We start from the raw sequence: 15801 nt of genomic DNA on the forward strand, positions 1-15801 counted from the left end.
CATGACAAAGATGCCAAAAGCAATAACAAGAAAAGCAAAAATGGGCAAATGGATCAATTTAAATTAAAGAGCTTCTGCACAACAGCAGAACCTATCAACAGAGTCAACAAACAACCTACAGAATAGGAGAAAATATTTGCAAATTATGTATCTGAAAACTGTCTAATATCTAGCTTCTATAAGGAACTTTAACAATTTTACAAGAAAAGAACAAACAACCCCATAAAAAAGGGGGCAAAGGGCTAGGCGCAGTGGCTCACGCTTGTAATTCCAGCACTTTGGGTGGCTAACGCAGGTGGATTGCTTGAGTCCAGAAGTTCAAGACCAGCTTTGGCAACATGGCAAAACCCTATCTCTATGAAAAATAGAAAAATTAGCCGAGTCTTGTCTCAGGCACCTGTAATCTCAGGTACTCAGGAAGCTGAGCTGGGAGGATCGCCTGAGCCCAGGCAGAGGTTGCAGTGAGACGAGATTTCACCACTGCACTTCAGCCTGGGTGTCAGAGTAAAACCCTGTCTCAAAAAAAGTAGACAAAGAACAGGAACAGACACTTCTTAAAAGAAGACATACATGTGGCCAACAAGCATATGAAAAGAAGCTCAACAGCCCTGAATGTTAGAAAAATGCAAATCAAAACCACCATGAGATACCATCTCTTACCAGTCAGAATGGCTAGTATTCAAAAGTCAAAAAATAACAGGAACTGGCAAGCTTGTGAAGAAAAGGGTACACTTACACATTGTTGGTGGCAGTGTAAATTAGTTTAATCATTGTGGAAAGAAATGTGATGGTTCTTCGAATGGCTAAAATAGAACTACCATTCAACCCAGCTATCCCATCACTGGGTATATACCCAGAAGAATATAAATCATTCTACCACAAAGACGTGCACATGAACATTTATTACAACAGTATGCACAATAGCAAAAACATGGAATCAACCTAAATGCCCATAAAGGACAGACTGGGTAGAGAAAATGTGGTACATACACACCATAGAATACTATGCAGCCTCAAAAAAGAATGAGATTATGACTTTTGCAGGAACATGGATGGAGTTGGAGGTCATTAACCTTAGTGAACCAATGTGGAAATGAAAAACAAAATACTGCATGTTCTCACTTAGAAGTGTGAGCTAAATGATGAGGCCCATGCATACCAAGAGGGAAACAACACACACTGAGGCCTACTTAAGGGTGGAGGGTAAAAGGTGAGACAGGAGCAGAAAAAATAACTATTGGGTACTAGGCTTAGTACCTGGATGTGAAATAATCTTTACCGCAAACCCTCATGACATGAGTTTCCCTGCACATGTACCCCTGAACATAAAATAAACGTTTAAAAAACAAAGAAAAAACCAATCTCATCTTTCTTCTGGAATCTGCAGGAGAAACAGTGTCTCTGAAAGTTTGATTCACATGGACATCAAGAGAAAGGAGAGAGTATTGCCAGAGTCCAGGTGTGGGACAGACAGATGAGAGCAGCCCTCACCTGATAGAGCCAAAGGGCTTAGCGTGGGGCAGGTTCATGCAAGGACGTTCTCTACCTCTCCCCCAGATCATCCTGAGGATCAAGGTCAGTGCTGTCCTAGAATCTTTAAAGGCAAAAAGAACAATTTAAAGGCAGAATGTATGATCCGTTAGGTGTCTCTTTCCAATAAGTGTGGGGAAGAGGAATACAGACTATGGGGGTGCTGGTCCCTTAGGTGAGGTCTGCACAGCTGGTATGCAGTACCAGCTACTCAGGATACTGAGCTGGGAGGATCACCTGAGCCCAGGAGCCAGAGGTTGCAGTGAGCCGAGATGGTGCCACACCACTCCAGCCTGAGTGTCAGAGTGAGACCTGTCTTAAAACAATAACAACAAAAGGCGAGCAAAGACAGGAACAGATACTTTTCTTTTCTTTTCTTTTTTTGAGATGGAATCTCACTCTGTCCTCCAGGCTGGAGTGCAGTGGCGTGATCTTGGCTCACTGCAAGCTCTGCCTCCCATGTTCATGCCATTCTCCTGCCTCAGCCTCCTGAGTAGCTGGGACTACAGGCGCCCGCCACCAGCCCGGCTAATATTTTGTATTTTTAGTAGAGATGGCAAACGCTTCTCAAAAGTAGACATACAGGTGGCCAACAAGGATATAATAAAAGCTCAATATCACTGAACATTAGAGAAATGAAAATCAAAACTACAATGAGATACCATCTCACACCAGTCAGAATGGCTCTTCTTAAAAAGTCAAAAAAGGACAGATGCTGGCAAGGGTGTGGAGAAAAAGGAGCACTTACACATTATTGGTGGCAGTGTAAATTAGTTCACCCATTGTGGAAAGCAGTGTGGTGATTCCTCAAAGAGCTTATAATAGAACTACCATTAAACCCCTCAATCCCATTACTGGGAATGGTGTATACACTACTGTATACACAGAAGAAAAGAAATTATTCTGCCTTAAAGACATATGCATATGAATGTTGATTGCAACACTGTGCACAATAGCAAAGACATGGAATGAACCCAAACGCCATCAAGGACAGATTGGATACAGATAATGTGATACATATACACAATGGAATACTATGAAGCCCTAAAAAAGAATGAGATCATGTCTTTTGCAGGAACATGGATGGAGCTGGAGGCCATTATTTTTAGCAAACTAATGCAGGAACAGAAAACCAAATACTGTATGTTCTCACTTATAATTGTGAACTAAATGATGAGACTCATGGTCACCAATAGGGGAACAACACACACAGAAGCCTACTTGAGGGTGGAGGGTAAAATGTGGGATAGGAGCCGAGAAAATAACTATTGGGTACTACGCTTAGTACCCAGGTGAAGAAATCATATGTACCACAAACCTGATGACATGACTTTATCTGCATATGTACCCCTGAACCTATAATAAAAGTAAAAAAAAAAAAAAAAGAAAAAAGAAAAAAAAACAATCTCACCTTTCTCCCAGAATCTGCAGGAGAAACAATATCTCTGAAACTTTGTTTTACATGGACTCCAAGACAAAGCAGAGAATGTAGCTAGAGCCCAGGTATGTGACAGACAGATGAGAGTGACCCTCACCTGGCAGATCCAAGGGGCCTAGTGTGAGGCAGGTTCATGCAAGAACTATCTCTACTTCTCTCCCCAGATCCTCCTGAGGATCAAGGTCAAAAGGATCTGACCTTTAAAGGCCCTCCCAGAACCTTTAAAGGCAAAGAGAAGAATTACCTTCTAGGTCTAACGTCTTTTACCAAAATTCCCAATTTTTTATTTTTAGTCATTGTACAAATTGAGGAAATGTACACCTTCTGGCTAGATTCTGCGTAATGGAGAAAAGGCTTGAGAGGCACAAAGGCTGGACTTTACAATCACTACCCCTCACTCCATCATCCTTATCTATGCATTTCCCTGGTAACTCAATCCACAGCCTGGTACCTCTGCCACTGTCATTTCTGCTGCATTACAGACACAGACCTGCAAACATCTATGGTTGTGACAGAGTTTCTTTCTGACACCTGAGTCTTTCTCCTGCTGCATGGAAAGCTTGCTGCGAGGGGCTTGGAATCTGGCATGAAGCCAGAGGGCATCTCTGAGTTGCAGCATTTAAATGATCCCACTCAGAGATTCACACAGAAGACTGGACACAATTCCGAAGAGCCGCCCAGAAGGAGAGAACAATGTCATCACTACCCGTGAGTTGAAAAGGCACAGCCTTCAATAATCTCAAGTCACATAAACCAAGAAAGAAACAGGGGAGGTTTTCTGAGTTGAAAATATGAGCATTCCTACTGTGAATGCATTACGGAGAGTTGTGGGTGTGTAGAAGAGAAACCCTGAGGCTGTGGTATCTGAGATGATTGTGGGTGCGGGCTGTGGACCCTGGACCAGTATAACCCTCTGTAAGGGTGTGGTGGTGTCTGATGAGACTGAACTCTGCTGAGATTAAGTGACTTTAGGTGGGAGGCGGATGACCCACCAGAACGGGCAGGTGTGTGAGTGAGTGTAGGAGTGAGTGTGCTTTGTCTTCCTGTCTGTGATGAGTGTGTGTGAGCACAGCCAGACCAGTGCATGGCCATCTTTATGTGCGCAGTGAGCAAGTGTGTGTAACTCAGTGAGTGGCATGGCTCTGTGTAACTGTGGGTGTGTGTGCTGGGATGTGACTGGGTATTGAAGGGAAAACATGCACATGGTCTTCTGTGCATGTGAAGGTTCCTCTCCACACAGCAGCACCTTTGATGAAGCAGCTGTGTGTCTTTTCATGTGTGGCAATGTGGATCCCAAGTGGCTTAACTGGTGGGGATCTTGGGGATTGTGAGTTACCGAGGACTCGTTTCAGATCACTTATGAGAGAGAAATGTGTCATCAGTAGATGTCTCTTCCCAGTAAGAGTGGGGAAGAGGAATGCAGATTATGGGGGTGATGGTTCCTCAGGTGGGGACTGCACAGAGTGATCAGTGGCTTTTGCCTCCCAGGCTCAGCTTCCCTGTCCCTAGCCCAGCCTGTTCTTCCCATCGTGGAACAGGAGAGTGTGAAGATACTGATTTGCCAGAGAAGAATATTAGAGGTCGTGGTTTCAGAGACAGAATCAAGCAAAATATCCACTGTAAGCTCTGTCTGAACTGAGACTAAACTTGTTCCTCCACTCATGAAAGAACAAGCTCTGTCTGAATTCAGACAGCGCTTACTGTGGACATTACTCAACAAAGCAGCTGGGTTCACTGGTTCATGACTATAATCCCACCAATTTGGGAGGCAAAGATGGGAGGGTAACTTGAGGCCAGAAGTTTGAGACCAGTCTGGGCATCATAGTGAGATGCTTTCTTTAAATCTTTAAATATCTGACTGGCAGAGTGGCAGGCACCTTTCACCCCAGCTACACAAGAGGGGGCAGATGTGTAAGGATCACTGCAGTCCAGGAGTTTGACATTTCAGTGAGCTGTGATTGCACCACTGCATGTCAGCCTGGGTGACAGAGCAAGACCCTATCTCAAAAATACAGAAAAATCATCAACCACTTGCAGTCGTCGTAGAAATCAATCATTCCCTCCGGTTATGTCCCTGACCCACAGGCTTCATTTGTGCAAGTACTGGGGCTGTGCTGTCAGTAAAGTGTGCCGCTTCTGGGAAGGATGTCCATTGCCCTTGATGATTGTGATGCATGTACATCCCACACACAGGGGTTTCCTGTTATTTCATCATTTCCCTTTCTCTTTCAACAAGTGTTGTTTCTCACCAGAGTGAATTTTTAAATTCTTTCACCCTCAAGTCTTGTTTTCATTTTCCGAGTTGAAAGTAAGGCAGGTCAGTGTTTCAGGAGGACTCCCCTGTTCTGTTAGGTCACCCCTAACAGACCCTACACATGCCAGGGATTAGAGTAAAAGTTTCACATGTATTAACTGCTCTATTACTGAGAACACCCTACAAAGTAGGAATTCCTGATATTCCTCCTTGTCCTGGGGAAACTGAGGCAGGGAGAGGTTAAGTAATAGATCTAAGATTGCACTGCTAGTATAAGGCAAAATGAGGACCGGAATCCAGGCATCCAGGCTCTTGAACAATTGCTCTTACCTATGGATCCACCATATCTTCAGGAATATGGGGCCCTGACTGTGGCAGGGTGAAAGGGGAGAGGCCCCAGAGTCTGACCTTTGATCTCTAACCTCCTGCACCATGGGAATCTGTTACAACAGGGGAGGTTGCACCTTACCCTTTAATCCTCACTTTCGTGTGAATACTCCGTGGTCCAATGGAGGGGGTGGAGGAGAGAAGGGAGAATATTTGCTAAGGGTTTAACCTTATGTGTGAGTGATGTGGAAAAGTCTAGTTGGCATAATGAAGGCCTCATGCAAGTGCAGGCCCTCGAGACCTTCCAGCAACAGACAGGAGACTTGTAGAAACTGCATGTGGGCCAGCCGCGGAACCTAGGGGAGAACACTCAGTGGGTTTGGGTTGTGGCTGTTTATTAAAGGGCATAGAATTTTCAGGAAGTGAACAAGTCATAGGCCCATGTCACTGACTGGCGCTCAGTTTTTGTCTGGGGATGAGGAGCACAACATCGCCCTGCCCGGGGGCACGAGGAGCTAAAGCATCCCCACAGGGACCAGGACTGCAGTATCATCAGGGAGACTTTTTGCCCTGGGTAAAGGGAGGAAGGGATTTGTGTGTGTGTCGAGTGTGTGTCTGCACAATGGGGGGACCTGCCCAACATGCTGCGTGCTTTGACCTCAGCAAGGACCCACAGCTGGAGGTGAATTTCTACACTGGGATGGATGAGGACTCAGATATTGCTTTCCAATTCTGACTGCATTTGGTCATCCTGCAGTCATGAACACTCGTGTGTTTGGCATATGGAGGTATGAGGAGAAATGCTACTATTTACCCTTTGAAGATGGCAAACCATTTGAGCTGTGCATCTATGTGCATCACAAAGAATACAAGGTGAGTACTTCAGGATCTTCCAGCACCAGAGCTCTGTGGGCTCCTAGAGCAGGAGGCAGCTTTTATTGACCTGGTGCCACCAGTCCCTTGGGGCCCATCTTCCAGAACTACTCCTGTTTCAGGTTTTCATCACAGAGCACCCTCTGCTTGCACTGCCTTCCTCAGCTCTTTCCCAAATCTGACCTAGATCAAGGTTGGCTCACCTGCCATTTCCCCCAAAGTGGAGAATCTCTTCTGTCTTTTCCCATAGTGCTCATTTCTACTTATGCCATTTTTAAAATTTTCATTTAGCTGAATGTATACTATATACTTAAGAAAAATGTGGTTTTAATCATTCAAAAATTATGTTTCACTTTTGGGCCCAATTCTACTAATAAGAACAGCATTACTAGAGTTCTGCTCTTCTTCAGAAAGAATCTTTTTATTTTTTTTTATTTTTTTGAGACAGAGTCTCACTTTGTCATCCACGTTGGAGAGCAGTGGTGTGATCACAGCTCATTGCAAACTCCACCACCCAGATTCAAGCAATTCTCTTGCCTTAGTCGCCCAAGTAGCTGGAATTACAGGTGCATGCCATCACACCTGGTTAACTTTTGTATTTTTAGTAGAAGCAGAGTTTCACCATGTTGGCCAGGCTTGTCTTCAACTCCCGACCTTGTGTGATTTGCTCACCTTGGCCTCCCGAAATACTGGGATTACAGGCGTAAGCCACCTTGCCCAGCCCTTCAGAGGAAATCTTTTCCTTGGAAGCATATAGATATGTCTGTGATTGCATTTGTTTTTAAGCAAATCCTGGTATAAGTTGCTCTACACATTACACTTTAGCAACTAAGTTGATTTGTTGTCAAAGAATATATCTTGAAGACATTATTAATCCATGGTGCTGCTTCAGTTTTTAAAGACTGCATAATATTGCATTAAAAAGTTTACCCAAAATTATTGAACTTGACCCTTTTTTGGGCATTAAAGTTGTTTCCAGTATTTTGCTCTCACAAATGATGCTGTATTAAGTTTTATAGTCAATCAATCCTCTTGTCATTACTAATTTCCCAATACTTATACTGGAAGATAATTAGAAAAAAAATGAAAAAACCAGCTCAAAAATGTGTAAATTTTAAATTTGAAAAATTAACACTAAGAAGGTGACTTTCTCTATAGCCTCAATATAAGGAATATATCCACACTTTCCATATTTTTTGGCTTTCTCTAATGAGTAGGCCAAAAGATTCACATCTTATTCAGATTCAAGTGAGGGATCTTTTCCTATGCTTAAAAGTTGTTGAAGATAATATCCTATATTTTACAAGACCTGTCCTCCCTTAACTCTCTAAGAACCTGGGTTTCATTCTTTGCCACTAACACCTCAGATGTAGGCTACTCCAAAGAGGAACTGTGCCATCAGTAGTGAAAGGCAGTCACAGTTCATGGAACTGAAAAGTATGCATTCAATGAACATGGTCTAGCACTAACCCTGTGGCAGGTCCTGTGCAAGATGCAGGATCTCAAGTTCCTGAGACACAGTCCCTGGTGATGGGGATCTTCCAGGTTGGAAGGGAGGCTGAGTAAACAGAGACTGTGTGACACGGTGTATAACTTCACTAGGTGAATGAGAGAAAACATTAGAAATAAAATGAGCGGGAGGAGGAGGAGCCAAGATGGCCGAATAGGAACAGCTCCGGTCTACAGCTGCCAGTGCCAGCGATGCAGAAGACGGGTGATTTCTGCATTTCCATCTGAGGTACCGTGTTCATCTCACTAGGGAGTGCCAGACAGTGGGCGCAGGTCAGTGGGTGAGCGCACCGTGCGCCAGCCGAAGCAGGGGTGAGGCATTGCCTCACTCGGGAAGCGCAAGGGGTCAGGGAGTTCCCTTTCCAGGGGTGACAGACGGCACCTGGAAAGTCGGGCCACTCCCACCCGAATACTGTGTTTTTCCGATGGGCTTAGGAAACGGTGCCCCAGGAGAGTATAGCCCGCACCTGGCTCAGAGGGTCCTACGCCCACGGAGTCTCGCTGATTGCTAGCACAGCAGTCAGAGACCAAACAGCAAGTCGGCAGCGAGGCTGGGGGAGGGGCGCCCGCCATTGCCCAGGCTCGCTTAGGTAAACAAAGCAGCCTGGAAGCTTGAACTGGGTGGAGCCCACCACAGCTCAAGGAGGCCTGCCTGCCTCTGTAGGCTCCACCTCTGGGGGCAGGGCACAGACAAACAAAAAGACAGCAGTAACCTCTGCAGACTTAAATGTCCCTGTCTGACAGCTTTGAGGAGAGCAGTGGTTCTCCCAGCACGCAGCTGGAGATCTGAGAACCGGCTGACTGCCTCCTCAAGTGGGTCCCTGACCCCTGACCCCCGAGCAGCCTAACTGGGAGGCACCCCCCAGCAGGGGCAGACTGACACCTCACACGGCCGGCCAGGTACTCCAACAGACCTGCAGCTGAGGGTCCTGTCTGTTAGAAGGAAAACTAGCAGAAAGGACATCCACACCAAAAACCCATCTGTACATCACCATCATCAAAGACCAAAAGTAGATAAAACCACAAAGATGGGGAAAAAACAGAGCAGAAAAACTGGAAACTCTAAAATGCAGAGCACCTCTCCTCCTCCAAAGGAACGCAGTTCCTCACCAGCAACGGAACAAAGCTGGACGGAGAATGACTTTGACGAGCTGAGAGAAGAAGGCTTCGGACGATCAAATTACTCCGAGCTACGGGAGGATATTCAAACCAAAGGCAAAGAAGTTGAAAACTTTGAAAAAAATTTAGAAGAATGTATAACTAGAATAACCAATACAGAGAAGTGCTTAAAGGAGCTGATGGAGCTGAAAACCAAGGCTCGAGAACTACGTGAAGAATGCAGAAGCCTCAGGAGCCGATGCGATCAAATGGAAGAAAGGGTATCAGCCCTGGAAGATGAAATGAATGAAATGAAGCGAGAAGGGAAGTTTCGAGAAAAAAGAATAAAAAGAAATGAGCAAAGCCTCCAAGAAATGTGGGACTATGTGAAAAGACCAAATCTACGTCTGATTGGTGTACCTGAAAGTGACGGGGAGAATGGAAACAAGTTGGAAAACACTCTGCAGGATATTATCCAGGAGAACTTCCCCAATCTAGCAAGACAGGCCAACATTCAGATTCAGGAAATACAGAGAACGCCACAGAGATACTCCTCGAGAAGAGCAACTCCAAGACACATAATTGTCAGATTCACCAAAGTTGAAATGAAGGAAAAAATGTTAAGGGCAGCCAGAGAGAAAGGTCGGGTTACCATCAAAGGGAAGCCCATCAGACTAACAGCGGATCTCTCGGCAGAAACCCTACAAGCCAGAAGAGCGTGGGGGCCAATATTCAACATTCTTAAAGAAAAGAATTTTCAACCCAGAATTTCATATCCTGCCAAACTAAGCTTCATAAGTGAAGGAGAAATAAAATACTTTACAGACAAGCAAATGCTAAGAGATTTTGTCACCACCAGGCCTGCCCTAAAAGAGCTCCTGAAGGAAGCGCTAAACATGGAAAGGCACAACCGGTACCAGCCACTGCAAAATCATACCGAATTGTAAAGACCATCGAGACTAGGAAGGGACTGCATCAACTAACGAGCAAAATAACCAGCTAACGTCATAATGACAGGATCAGATTCACACATAACAATATTAACTTTAAATGTAAATGGACTAAATGCTCCAATTAAAAGACACAGACTGGCAAATTGGATAAAGACTCAAGACCCATCAGTGTGCTGTATTCAGGAAACCCATCTCACATGCAGAGACACACATAGGCTCAAAATAAAAGGATGGAGGAAGATCTACCAAGCAAATGGAAAACAAAAAAAGGCAGGGGTTGCAATCCTAGTCTCTGATAAAACAGACTTTAAACCAACAAAGATCAAAAGAGACAAAGAAGGCCATTACATAATGGTAAAGGGATTAATTCAACAAGAAGAGCTAACTATCCTAAATATATATGCACCCAATACAGGAGCACCCAGATTCATAAAGCAAGTCCTGAGTGACCTACAAAGAGACTTAGACTCCCACACATTAATAATGGGAGACTTTAACACCCCACTGTCAACATTAGACAGATCAATGAGACAGAAAATCAACAAGGATACCCAGGAATTGAACTCAGCTCTGCACCAAGCAGACCTAATAGACATCTACAGAACTCTCCACCCCAAATCAACAGAATATACATTTTTTTCAGCACCACACCACACCTATTCCAAAATTGACCATATACTTGGAAGTAAAGCTCTCCTCAATAAATGTAAAAGAACAGAAATTATAACAAACTATCTCTCAGATCACAGTGCAATCAAGCTAGAACTCAGGATTAAGAATCTCACTCAAAACCACTCAACTACGTGGAAACTGAACAACCTGCTCCTGAATGACTACTGGGTACATAACGAAATGAAGGCAGAAATAAAGATGTTCTTTGAAACCAACGAGAACCAAGACACAACATACCAGAATCTCTGGGATGCATTCAAAGCAGTGTGTAGAGGGAAATTTATAGCACTAAATGCCCACAAGAGAAAGCAGGAAAGATCCAAAATTGACACCCTAACATCACAATTAAAAGAACTAGAAAAGCAAGAGCAAACACATTCAAAAGCTAGCAGAAGGCAAGAAATAACTAAAATCAGAGCAGAACTGAAGGAAATAGAGACACAAAAAACCCTTCAAAAAATAAATGAATCCAGGAGCTGGTTTTTTGAGAGGATCAACAAAATTGATAGACCACTAGCAAGATTAATAAAGAAAAAAAGAGAGAAGAATCAAATAGATGCAATAAAAAATGATAAAGGGGATATCACCACTGATCCCACAGAAATACAAACTACCATCAGAGAATATTACAAACACCTCTACGCAAATAAACTAGAAAATCTAGAAGAAATGGATAAATTCCTCAACACATACACCCTCCCAAGACTAAACCAGGAAGAAGTTGAATCTCTGAATAGACCAATAACAGGATCTGAAATTGTGGCAATAATCAATAGCTTACCAACCAAAAAAAGTCCAGGACCAGATGGGTTCACAGCCGAATTCTACCAGAGGTACAAGGAGGAGCTGATACCATTCCTTCTGAAACTATTCCAATCAATAGAAAAAGAGGGAATCCTCCCTAACTCATTTTATGAGGCCAGCATCATCCTGATACTAAAGCCTGGCAGAGACACAACAAAAAAAGAGAATTTTAGACCAATATCCTTGATGAACATTGATGCAAAAATCCTCAATAAAATACTGGCAAACAGAATCCAGCAGCACATCAAAAAGCTTATCCACCATTATCAAGTGGGCTTCATCCCTGGGATGCAAGGCTGGTTCAATATATGCAAATCAATAAATGTTATCCAGCATATAAACAGAACCAAAGTCAAAAACCACATGATTATCTCAATAGATGCAGAAAAGGCCTTTGACAAAATTCAACAACCCTTCATGCTAAAAACTCTCAATAAATTAGGTATTGATGGGACGTATCTCAAAATAATAAGAGCTATTTATGACAAACCCACAGCCAATATCATACTGAATGGGCAAAAACTGGAAGCATTCCCTTTGAAAACTGGCACAAGACAGGGATGCCCTCTCTCACCACTTCTATTCAACATAGTGTTGGAAGTTCTGGCCAGGGCAATTAGGCAAGAGAAGGAAATCAAGGGTATTCAATTAGGAAAAGAGGAAGTCAAATTGTCCCTGTTTGCAGATGACATGATAGTATATCTAGAAAACCCCATTGTCTCAGCCCAAAATCTCCTTAAGCTGATAAGCAACTTCAGCAAAGTCTCAGGATACAAAATCAATGTACAAAAATCACAAGCATTCTTATACATCAATAACAGACAAACAGAGAGCCAAATCATGAGTGAACTCCCATTCACAATTGCTTCAAAGAGAATAAAATACCTAGGAATCCAACTTACAAGGGATGTGAAGGACCTCTTCAAGGAGAACTACAAACCACTGCTCAAGGAAATAAAAGAGGATACAAACAAATGGAAGAACTTTCAATGCTCATGGGTAGGAAGAATCAATATCATGAAAATGGCCATCCTTCCCAAGGTAATTTACAGATTCAATGCCATCCCCATCAAGTTACCAATGACTTTCTTCACAGAATTGGAAAAAACTACTTTAAAGTTCATATGGACCCAAAAAAGAGCCCGCATCGCCAAGTCAATCCTAAGCCAAAAGAACAAAGCTGGAGGCATCACGCTACCTGACTTCAAACTATACTACAAGGCTACAGTAACCAAAACAGCATGGTACTGGTACCAAAACAGAGATATAGATCAATGGAACAGAACAGAGCCCTCAGAAATAACGCCACATATCTACAACTATCTGATCTTTGACAAACCTGACAAAAACAAGAAATGGGGAAAGGATTCCCTATTTAATAAATGGTGCTGGGAAAACTGGCTAGCCATATGTAGAAAGCTGAAACTGGATCCCTTCCTTACACCTTATACAAAAATTAATTCAAGATGGATTAAAGACTTGAATGTTAGACCTAAAACCATAAAAACCCTAGAAGAAAACCTAGGCAATACCATTCAGGACATAGGCATGGGCAAGGACTTCATGTCTAAAACTCCAAAAGCAATGGCAACAAAAGCCAAAATTGACAAATGGGATCTAATTAAACTAAAGAGCTTCTGCACAGCAAAGGAAACTACCATCAGAGTGAACAGGCAACCTACAAAATGGGAGAAAATTTTCGCAACCTACTCATCTGACAAAGGGCTAATATCCAGAATCTACAATGAACTCCAACAAATTTACAAGAAAAAAACAAACAACCCCATCAAAAAGTGGGCAAAGGACATGAACAGACACTTCTCAAAAGAAGACATTTATGCAGCCAAAAAACACATGAAAAAATGCTCACCATCACTGGCCATCAGAGAAATGCAAATCAAAACCACAATGAGATACCATCTCACACCAGTTAGAATGGCAATCATTAAAAAGTCAGGAAACAACAGGTGCTGGAGAGGATGTGGAGAAACAGGAACACTTTTACACTGTTGGTGGGACTGTAAACTAGTTCAACCCTTGTGGAAGTCAGTGTGGCGATTCCTCAGGGATCTAGAACTAGAAATTCCATTTGACCCAGCCATCCCATTACTGGGTATATACCCAAAGGACTATAAATCATGCTGCTATAAAGACACATGCACACGTATGTTTATTGCGGCATTATTCACAATAGCAAAGACTTGGAACCAACCCAAATGTCCAACAATGATAGACTGGATTAAGAAAATGTGGCACATATACACCATGGAATACTATGCAGCCATAAAAAATGATGAGTTCACGTCCTTTGTAGGGACATGGATGAAATTGGAAATCATCATTCTCAGTAAACTATCGCAAGAACAAAAAACCAAACACCGCATATTCTCACTCATAGGTGGGAATTGAACAATGAGAACACATGGACACAGGAAGGGGAACATCACACTTCGGGGACTGTTGTGGGGTGGGGGGAGGGGGGTGGGATAGCATTGGGAGATATACCTAATGCTAGATGACGAGTTGGTGGGTGCAGCGCACCAGCATGGCACATGTATACATATGTAACTTACCTGCACGTTGCGCACATGTACCATAGAGCCTAAAGTATAATAATAATAATAATAATAATAATAATAAAAATAAAAATAATAAATTAAAAAAAAAAAAGAAATAAAATGAGCAACTGTCTCAAATAGACACGAAACGTAGCGTGTAAACAGAAGTGTGTCTACTAGGTTCACTTGTGCAACTAGGAGTTTTCGTGGGGAAGGTTATTTGTAATTGGGCAGAGAAGAGAAAGGGCTGAAAACCTGTTTGGTGGCATACTGTCTTTCTGATGCATTTTTCCTCTTGTAGGTAATGGTAAATGGCCAACGCATTTACAACTTTGCCCATCGATTCCCGCCAGCATCTGTGAAGATGCTGCAAGTGTTGAAAGATATCTCCCTGACCAGAGTGCTTATCAGCGATTGAGGGAGATGATCAGACTCCTCATTGTTGAGGAATCCCTCTTTCTACCTGACCATGGGATTCCCAGAGCCTGCTAACAGAATAATCCCTCCTCACCCCTTCCCCTACACCTGATCATTAAAACAGCACCAAACCTCACATGATTGGTTCTTGCTTTAAGAGAGGAAAAGAGGAAGTGGTTGTCCCCAAGAGAGTCCAGAACATTCTATGGGATGCATCAGGAAATCAAAGGGGATAAACCTTCCTGTGACAAAGGGAGTGAGTGACAAGGTCCCTGGAATGTCTGAGAAGACATTAGAAACAACATTCTTCTATAGTACATAGTTGATGTCAGACAGTCTGAACCAAAATCCTTACCCAATGTCAGATGACTCACCGCACTGAAATGTTAGGTAGCTGTTTACAGCCACACAGGTATACCTAGTGGCTTTGGGCAGAACCTGTAACTTGAGGGAAATCATGTGGAATTCCTTAATTTTTTTCATTGTTCTCAGGATGCTTATTGTGTAGGCACATTGTGAAGTTTTCAATCTAAGTAGTAGGGAAATATTGGAGCCCAGTGTTTTCCTTAAAGAATCTCAATTATTCTTATTTCCAAATATTCAAAGATTTTTCCATTTTATGTGTGCAGAATTCAGGGGTTTCTCTTTGGAAATAAAAGGTCATGGTTTTAGATCAGAGAACATGTAGATTATTATCGGAATAGACACAGTCCATGTACATGGACACAGTGAGCAGACCCTGCTTTGCTGCTGTTCCAGTGACAAATTGTAGCATAGCAAACCTCCCAACACATATTGACTAAAATCAATCATTGATTTTGATCTCACCCAGCTTTACAGGTTTATTGAACTCATGAGAGTGGTAGGTCATGTGATGGGAGTCATGTTTACAGAGAAATCTTTTAGGCTGTGATTTCAGAGGATGCTTCCCTCCTGTCCAACTCAACACTAGGGCTGGATGAACACCTAGAAACTGGTGGGTTATCTCTTTCACTACCACACCTTTCCATTCATGCCTTGAATATGTTCAAATCAGGAGAGTCTCATGGTTCTTGGACTTAATAAATGGTGATTGGCTTTCAGCAAAGAAAGCCTTCCAAAAGGCTCATGGAGACAGTGCACGGCATTATAGGACCTACCTTTGAATGGCAGACAGTGTCACTTCTATGACTTTACATTGAGCAAGTTGAGTCACACAGAGAGCCCTAATCAAAAGGAAAGGACTCCACAAGCTGTGGTCATTGTGACTGTAGTCATGAGGAGCCATCTTTGGCAACTAGTTCCACTCAGTCGTAACTGGCTTGTATACTTCCCACATACTAACAACACTAACCCTGTAAGAAATCTCTGAAGACATTGCTATAACAG

The 15801-nt window shown here is 42.9% G+C and overlaps 1 protein-coding gene across 1 annotated transcript; it reads left to right on the forward strand.

Annotated features, from left to right (window-relative positions):
• The first annotated feature begins 2851 nt into the window (after window positions 1–2851).
• Window positions 2852–14568, forward strand: LOC129019678 (placental protein 13-like). Its single transcript, XM_063658947.1, has 3 exons — window positions 2852–3676; window positions 6307–6422; window positions 14318–14568. The coding sequence occupies exons 1-3, from the start codon at window positions 3592–3594 to the stop codon at window positions 14432–14434; spliced, it is 318 nt and encodes a 105-aa protein (XP_063515017.1). The 5' UTR covers window positions 2852–3591; the 3' UTR covers window positions 14435–14568.
• The last annotated feature ends 1233 nt before the right edge of the window (window positions 14569–15801 follow it).

Source organism: Pongo pygmaeus, chromosome 20 (genome assembly GCF_028885625.2).
Source record: "Pongo pygmaeus isolate AG05252 chromosome 20, NHGRI_mPonPyg2-v2.0_pri, whole genome shotgun sequence".
NCBI lineage: Eukaryota > Metazoa > Chordata > Mammalia > Primates > Hominidae > Pongo > Pongo pygmaeus.

Bases quoted from the DNA above. Each gene is read 5' to 3' on its own strand.
- LOC129019678 (XM_063658947.1), top strand. From the start codon at position 3,592: ATGATCCCACTCAGAGATTCACACAGAAGACTGGACACAATTCCGAAG. The intron at 3,677-6,306 runs GTGAGTTGAAAA...GTCATCCTGCAG, and splicing joins GAACAATGTCATCACTACCC to TCATGAACACTCGTGTGTTT. The intron at 6,423-14,317 runs GTGAGTACTTCA...TTCCTCTTGTAG, and splicing joins TGCATCACAAAGAATACAAG to GTAATGGTAAATGGCCAACG.